Raw genomic sequence first — 7834 nt, forward strand, 5'->3', positions numbered from 1 at the left:
CCCCTCAGTCTGTTTATGTATCTAATTAAATTCATTTTTTTGGCCAACATCTCCCATTCTGGAGGAATCAAGGGGGTGTTAGTATGAAGTGTTAGTATTAACAGATGTAATTAAAACTGTTTATAAAGTTTATACCATATTTTACTAAAAGTTCTTCCTTGTTGTTACCATTTAAGTCTTGCAGTCTTTTTTATGTTTCCATAGTGCAGCTCGTTGGCACATTTTCTTAGATCCTTCAAGAACTAAAACACCAAAGCCCATTTATTCAAAGTTTAAATATTATAGCTAGGCTGACCCTCCTCTTGCTAGCACCATGCCAAATGGTACATTCTCATCTATTCTGGTTATTAAATTAATTAATTAAATTGATAACATAAAAATGAAGCAGGAAGTAACAGATTACTTTGGCAGCTACTTGCAATGATCTGTATAAATGTATGCTGGTGCAGAAGTTTTCAAGTATAAATCATTATATTTTCATTAAGTATAACAAAAGATTTTGGAAGAAAAATCGTAATTTTTTTCATGAATTTTTATTATGCTTTGGGATTAATAAGAAATGTAATAATATTTTATAAGCGGTAACGGGAGCAGTTGTACAGCCTGTTGATCCTGAGGATGTCGATGTCGGACAGGCCCTGCCTCTGGCCGATGGGAACTGACGGGTTAGGGATGGGAATTATGGTCTCAGATCCGCTCTTTGCAAAGGCAGTTCTGCAGATTTGAAACAAAGTCATTTAGATGTTTGCTTCTAGAATAGACAACATTTAATGTAGTGTTTTTTTCGTTCAGCCTTACCTTCCGTAGTGCATTATAGAGGAGTAGTCGTATGGAGTGTTGAGATTATTTGTATCTTTCTTATCGAAGTTGTACTGCATGCCTGGTGACAAAATAAGACCAATAATTAGAAAACGAAGAGATAAAATGATTCTACGATGCTCTTACCGTCCACAATGTTCTCCAAGTTGATTTTGACATAGTTGTCGCGGTCACTGCGAGTGTGCTCGTGGTAGAAACCCAGAGCATGCAGCAGCTCGTGCTGGACGATGCCGTGTTCCACGCAACCGAACCTTTGCAGTGACACCACCTGCTTGTCTCCAATTCGACCCAGCATAGAGAAGCAGCTAGAAGTTCAAAGAACGCAACATGCAACTTGGCATTTGACTAATGATTCTTGTAGTTTCATCCTGTGTGTATATGATTGAAATAATTAGCTTTCACATAATGTTTGAAAGGACTGTTTCTCATAGCTGAGAGCTGAGTTGTGCAGCTGTGCTAGGACTGATACACACAACACATGGATCTTTGCTATTGCTTTGGAACTCTTTTTGCATCTGTTGTTTAAAGACAGGTCAGTCCCAGTAAATTGAGATATTTATGTACATTAAAGCTAACACAGGCATGGACAGTTCTGTCTCATCCCTCTTTTGTGTTCTTACTTACCCGTATCTGGGTTCGATGCTCAGGTACTCCCATTGAGTTCCACGTGGAATGAAGCGAATGCAGGTTTTGGGTTCAAACGCAGCCATGGCTTGTAAAATCACATTCTTCTCAGTGTTGTCTACAGTTGTGAATAATCATTGATGCCATTATTTTATTGTATTATGCACAAATTCAGTTTCATTCATGTTGAAAAAATGTGATACCCACCATATGTGTCACTCAGAGAGAAAGGGATTTCCACATTCCCGTTAGCAGACTTTGGCCAAAAACAGGTATTGTTCTTATTAAGGCACTTCAGACTATTTCTGGATCTCGGAATTAACATGTCTCCCTCGAACAGAAAATCTCTAGATCCTATTAAAATGAAAGAAAGTCAAAGTTTTTTCCTCCAGCTGCTTTCCTTTATTAAATATAGAAACTCTACGCTAATAATGAGAAAGCATTGTTCCCAGCTCACCCTGGTTCATTCTAAGGATGGTTGAGGTAATGTCCTCAGTAGGCTCAGACGATAAGATCCCTGATGAAGAGAAGCACAAGTCACAAAGCTGTATTTTTACATGTGGTCTATTTGGTAAAGTGATGGAGGTTTGGTTGCTTACCACTATCAGCACTGTGATCCTGTGAAAACAAAGAAATATCCACCTTATATTATCTTCCATTTATGTCATACAATACATCAACTCACAAAATTGTCTCCAAAGACATGTGTCATTCATTACACAGAGCATTACTATACTGTTGTAGAGTTGTCGTCTTACAATGATTGGATGACTGCTGCAAAGGCCCAGAAGCAGCACGAGAAGAGAAACTCCTGTTGTAACGTCCATTTTTGTGCGAAGGTGCTGATGCCTCAATGTCACTTTGGAGACTTCGATTGTCTGAACTGATGACCAATGCTGAAGACCAGTGCTTATATGCAAGGCTGTCAAAGTGTGTGTGTACAGAGATTATTGGTAGGGGTTCAATAGGCTGTGCCTTAGACACACAGCTGATGGGAGTGCCCTGCCCACCCTGCCCCACTGTTTCCACACAGGGATAATCTTATTCTGGCGGGATTACAGTGACCACAGGCTGCTGTCGATTCGTTTAGCATCAGATTTCAGATGGCACTTTTAACCAGCAGGGGATAGGCTCATGAGATCCGGGCCTCTTCTGAAGTCTTAGCCTAAATATAACAAATACAAGACTTGAAACATGCATTGTTAGCAGTAAGTGTCTGCAGGCATTGACTCAAAGTATTAGTTTTAAAGTGTTTCTTGTTTTAAATGGTGCTTATAGTTTGAGCTAGACACACATTGCTTATATTAAAATGATTATTGAGTCCCATAAGGCCAAATATTTTCTCAAAGGTGAGGATTGTTTATTGTTTTTTTGCCACATCTGTACACTAAACATATTTGGTGTTTTGGGTCTCTCAAAACATTGCAATAATTGTATAATTAAAGCATATATTTCATTAAGATTAAGAAACTTTTTTTGTCCCACAACGGGGAAATTACGTTGTCACAACAGCACAGATACAGTAGCTGAAAAACTACTAAAAACAACACAATAGTGTTACAATATGAGTGGGTTATAGTCGTATACAATAATTAAAATTATAAATGGTTGTGTCTGTTTTTGATTTGATCTCTGAGTGTGTTTAAGGTTGGAACATTATTACACAAAACAAAAAGCCATTGTACCGGTAATCATTAAAAATTAGACAATGTTCTCTGTTCAGGAGGAAATATACTGTAACATGTACCAACATCATGAGCAGTTGCTTCAATTTTGTTAGCTCATCTTTTTCTAAAATCTTGTTCATCCCATGTCTTAACATCAAGTTTTTGAAATAAGTGTCATTTTGAAATAACCTGAACTGCACAATCACAAAGAGCTTTCTAGTTTACACTGGCTGTGACTTATTGTTATGCTAAAATGTGTTGTCTCCAATAATGATAATAGCTCAATTAGTCACTGGCTGTAAATTCCTGTATTCATTATTGAAGCTGTGTTGCTGCATCAGTGATGATCTCAGCGTTAAAGACCGGGCTTTGGCCACACAGACTGTGATGAACAAAAAAAAAAGTCCTAGAAAAACCTCCAAATCCAGAAATGGATTTGTTTAGAGTGATGAGTATTCAGTTTTATTCGATGGCTGGTTGATACATCATCCAGTTCCAGTGGATTGTTTACAGGAAAAGAGGGATGCGGTCTGGGATGCGGTCTAGCTTCCATTAACAGTTTTAGGATCTGATTTCACATGTCAAGGCCGGCAGCTTCAAGGAGAGATTCCATCACGGCAACCTTTTATACAGTGTGGACTTTCACTGTACATTACAATAATGTGGCATTTATTATGGAGGAACAAACATTGCACAGTGTGTGTGAGTGTTGGTGAGTACAAAACAGACTAGAAGCTGTATGAACTCACTTTACTGCACATTTAACAAGACCTCATGTGTTGTGTATGTGCCTATTTACAGCGTTTGTATTTTGAAAATATATCCAAAAATGACTTCATTACTATGAACCAAAATGGAAATTAACTCAATTATAAGGATATTGATGCTCAGTCTTTTTTAAACACCAAAGCCCTATTTATTCAAAGTCTAAATATTATACCTAGACTGACCCTCCTCTTGCTAGTAGCATGCCGGATGGTACATTCTCATCTATTCTAGTTATTAAATTAATTAAATTGATAACATAAAAACAGAAGTAATAGATTACTCAATACTCTGTATACAGATGTGTATAAATGTATGCTGGTGCAGAAGTGTTTGAGTATAAATCATTATATTTTTATTAAATATAACAAAAGATTCAGGAAGAAAAATCATGATTTTTTTCATGAATTTTTATTATGCTTTGGGATTAGTAAGAAATGTAGTAATATTTTATAAGCGGTAACGGGAGCAGTTGTACAGCCTGTTGATCCTGAGGATGTCGATGTCGGACAGGCCCTGCCTCTGGCCGATGGGAACTGACGGGTTAGGGATGGGAATTATGGTCTCAGATCCGCTCTTTGCAAAGGCAGTTCTGCAGATTTGAAACAAAAAGTCATTTAGATGTTTGCTTCTAGAATAGACAACATTTAATGTAGTGTTTTTTTCATTCAGCCTTACCTTCCGTAGTGCATTATAGAGGAGTAGTCGTATGGAGTGTTGAGATTATTTGTATCTTTCTTATCGAAGTTGTACTGCATGCCTGGTGACAAAATAAGACCAATAATTAGAAAACGAAGAGATAAAATGATTCTACGATGCTCTTACCGTCCACAATGTTCTCCAAGTTGATTTTGACATAGTTGTCGCGGTCACTGCGAGTGTGCTCGTGGTAGAAACCCAGAGCGTGCAGCAGCTCGTGCTGGACGATGCCGTGTTCCACGCAGCCAAACCTTTGCAGTGACACCACCTGCTTGTCTCCAATTCGACCCAGCATAGAGAAGCAGCTAGGAGTTCAGAGAGTGACAGAAATAATTGATTAATATGCAACATGCAACTTGGCATTTGACTAATGATTGTTGTAGTTTCATCCTGTGTGTATATACGACTGAAATAATTAGCTTTCACATAATGTTTGAGAAGACTGTTTTTCATAGCTGAGAGCTGAGTTATGCAGCTGTGCTAGGACAAACAACACATGGATCTTTGCTGTTGTTTTGGAACGCTTTCTGGGCTGTTTTGCTTCTCTTTGTTTAAAGGTGATCTGTTTGTTGTCTGTCTGTGTTGCTGCTTCCAGAATGACTTATACAGCTCTACTAATACATAAATATAGTGATTTAACCTTTCTTATGGCTGCTCATCAAGAAATAATAACAGACAGCGGCAGACAGGTCAGTCCCAGTAAATTGAGATATTTATGTACATTAAAGCTAACACAGGCACGGACAGTTCTGTCTCATCCCTCTTTTGTGTTCTTACTTACCCGTATCTGGGTTCGATGCTCAGGTACTCCCATTGAGTTCCACGTGGAATGAAGCGAATGCAGGTTTTGGGTTCAAACGCAGCCATGGCTTGTAAAATCACATTCTTCTCAGTGTTGTCTACAGTTGTGAATAATCATTGATGCCATTATTTTATTGTATTATGCACAAATTCAGTTTCATTCATGTTGAAAAAATGTGATACCCACCATATGTGTCACTCAGAGAGAAAGGGATTTCCACATTCCCGTTAGCAGACTTTGGCCAAAAACAGGTATTGTTCTTATTAAGGCACTTCAGACTATTTCTGGATCTCGGAATTAACATGTCTCCCTCGAACAGAAAATCTCTAGATCCTATTAAAATGAAAGAAAGTTAAAGTTTTTACCGAAGTGTCAAATTTTTTTTCCTCCAGCTGCTTTCCTTTATTAAATATAGAAACTCTACGCTAATAATGAGAAAGCATTGTTCCCAGCTCACCCTGGTTCATTCTGAGGATGGTTGAGGTAATGTCCTCAGTAGGCTCAGACGATAAGATCCCTGATGAAGAGAAGCACAAGTCACAAAGCTGTATTTTTACATGTGGTCTATTTGGTAAAGTGATGGAGGTTTAGTTGCTTACCACTATCAGCACTGTGATCCTGTGAAAACAAAGAAAATATGCACTTTATATTTTCTTTCATTTTCATCATACAATACATCAACTCACAAAATTGTCTCCAAATACACGTGTCATTCATTACACAGAGCATTACTATACTGTTGTAGAGTTGTCGTCTTACAATGATTGGATGACTGCTGCAAAGGCCCAGAAGCAGCACGAGAAGAGAAACTCCTGTTGTAACGTCCATTTTTGTGCGAAGGTGCTGATGCCTCAATGTCACTTTGGAGACTTCGATTGTCTGAACTGATGACCAATGCTGAAGACCAGTGCTTATATGCAAGGCTGTCAAAGTGTGTGTGTACAGAGATTATTGGTAGGGGTTCAATAGGCTGTGCCTTAGACACACAGCTGATGGGAGTGCCCTGCCCACCCTGCCCCACTGTTTCCACACAGGGATAATCTTATTCTGGCGGGATTACAGTGACCACAGGCTGCTGTCGTTTTGCATCAGATTTCAGATGGCACTTTTAACCAGCAGGGGATAGGCTCATGAGATCCAGGCCTGTTCTAAAGTCTTAGCCTAAATATAACAAATACAAGAGTTGAAACATGCATTGTTAGCAGTTTCTGCAGGCATTGACTCAAGGAATTTCTTGGTGCTCAAAGTTTGATCTAGACACACATTTCTAATATTTAAATGACTATTAAGTCTTAACATCAAGTTTTTGATATAAGCATCATTCTGAAATAAAACCCTGAATATTCTGCTGAGAAATCTGCTCCAACACCTCTAACATTGCTTCAGTTTGGTATTTCTCCCAACACTGACATGTTTTTTTCTTCCAGCCAGGAAATGTTATGATGTCCAAAAGCAGTTTATTTATTTTTTATATTAGAACAAGAATGTTTTTTTCATTATTTGATTTTTTTTACCCAAGCTCAAGGCTTAAGATCATGATCACAAACAACCTCAAAGCTGCAGATAATATCAGTGCATCTGTTAACAAAACAGATTTCCTATTAAACTACACAATCACAAAGAGCTTTCTAGTTTACGCTGGCTGTGACTTATTGTTATGCTAAAATGTGTTGTCTCCAATAATGATAATAGCTCAATTAGTCACTGGCTGTAAATTCCTGTATTTATTATTGAGGCTGTTGCTGCATCAGTGATGATCTCAGCATTAAAGACCGGGCTTTGGCCACACAGACTGTGATGAAGAAAAAAAAAAAGTCCTAGAAAAACCTCCAAATCCAGAAATGGATTTGTTCAGAGTGATGAGTATTCAGATTTATTCGATGGCTGGTTGATAAATCATCCGGTTCCAGTGGATTGTTTACAGGAAAAGAGGGATGCGGTCTGGCTTCACAGCACCATAAACAGTTTTAGGATCTGATTTCACATGTCAAAGCCGCCAGCTTCAAAGAGAGATTCCATCACGGCAACCTTTTATACAGTGTGGACTTTCACTGTACATCACAATAATGTGGCATTTATTATCGAGGAACAAACATTGCACAGTGTGTTGGTGAGTGCAATACAGACTAGAAACTGTATGAACTCACTTTACTGCACATTCAATAAGACCTCATGTGTTGTGTATGTGCCTATTTACAGTGTTTGTATTTTGAACATATATGTACTTCTATATATATATATATATATATATATATATATGTGTGTGTGTGTGTGTGTGTGTATGCGTGTGTGTGTCTGTGCCTGTCCAATTCGGGTGATCCACGTGGGTGCACAGGTAATCCAATTTGTGTTTTAGAGTCACAGCACAGCACGGGTAATGCTCGATGATGTATGACCCGTCCATTCTGTTGAGCTTTATTCTTTAAAGCCTTTGTTCCAGACTGTAAGGAGAAGTAGA

At 38.3% G+C, this 7834-nt stretch overlaps 2 protein-coding genes across 2 annotated transcripts; both read right to left on the reverse strand.

Annotated features, from left to right (window-relative positions):
* Window positions 1-572: 572 nt before the first annotated feature.
* Window positions 573-2270, reverse strand: LOC114429055 (low choriolytic enzyme-like). Its single transcript, XM_028397904.1, has 8 exons — window positions 2202-2270; window positions 2046-2061; window positions 1901-1960; window positions 1651-1797; window positions 1444-1561; window positions 946-1124; window positions 799-880; window positions 573-714 (listed from the first exon to the last, which is right to left on the reverse strand). The coding sequence occupies exons 1-8, from the start codon at window positions 2268-2270 to the stop codon at window positions 573-575; spliced, it is 813 nt and encodes a 270-aa protein (XP_028253705.1).
* Window positions 2271-4325: 2055 nt separating this feature from the next.
* Window positions 4326-6204, reverse strand: LOC114429056 (low choriolytic enzyme-like). Its single transcript, XM_028397905.1, has 8 exons — window positions 6136-6204; window positions 5979-5994; window positions 5834-5893; window positions 5563-5709; window positions 5356-5473; window positions 4701-4879; window positions 4554-4635; window positions 4326-4467 (listed from the first exon to the last, which is right to left on the reverse strand). The coding sequence occupies exons 1-8, from the start codon at window positions 6202-6204 to the stop codon at window positions 4326-4328; spliced, it is 813 nt and encodes a 270-aa protein (XP_028253706.1).
* Between the last annotated feature and the right edge of the window lie 1630 nt (window positions 6205-7834).

The sequence above is a fragment of the Parambassis ranga genome, chromosome 24 (assembly GCF_900634625.1).
Source record: "Parambassis ranga chromosome 24, fParRan2.1, whole genome shotgun sequence".
Lineage (NCBI taxonomy): Eukaryota > Metazoa > Chordata > Actinopteri > Ambassidae > Parambassis > Parambassis ranga.

What these genes read in the sequence shown, in the direction of transcription:
- LOC114429055 (XM_028397904.1), bottom strand. Translation starts at nt 2,270, where the DNA reads ATGGACGTTACAACAGGAGTTTCTCTTCTCGTGCTGCTTCTGGGCCTT. An exon ending in CATCCTTAGAATGAACCAGG is followed by an intron (nt 1,798 to 1,900) that starts GTGAGCTGGGAA and finishes TCATTTTAATAG; the next exon opens with GATCTAGAGATTTTCTGTTC. An exon ending in AGCATCGAACCCAGATACGG is followed by an intron (nt 1,125 to 1,443) that starts GTAAGTAAGAAC and finishes TTGAACTTCTAG; the next exon opens with CTGCTTCTCTATGCTGGGTC.
- LOC114429056 (XM_028397905.1), bottom strand. Translation starts at nt 6,204, where the DNA reads ATGGACGTTACAACAGGAGTTTCTCTTCTCGTGCTGCTTCTGGGCCTT. An exon ending in AGCATCGAACCCAGATACGG is followed by an intron (nt 4,880 to 5,355) that starts GTAAGTAAGAAC and finishes CTGAACTCCTAG; the next exon opens with CTGCTTCTCTATGCTGGGTC. An exon ending in TCTATAATGCACTACGGAAG is followed by an intron (nt 4,468 to 4,553) that starts GTAAGGCTGAAT and finishes TCAAATCTGCAG; the next exon opens with AACTGCCTTTGCAAAGAGCG.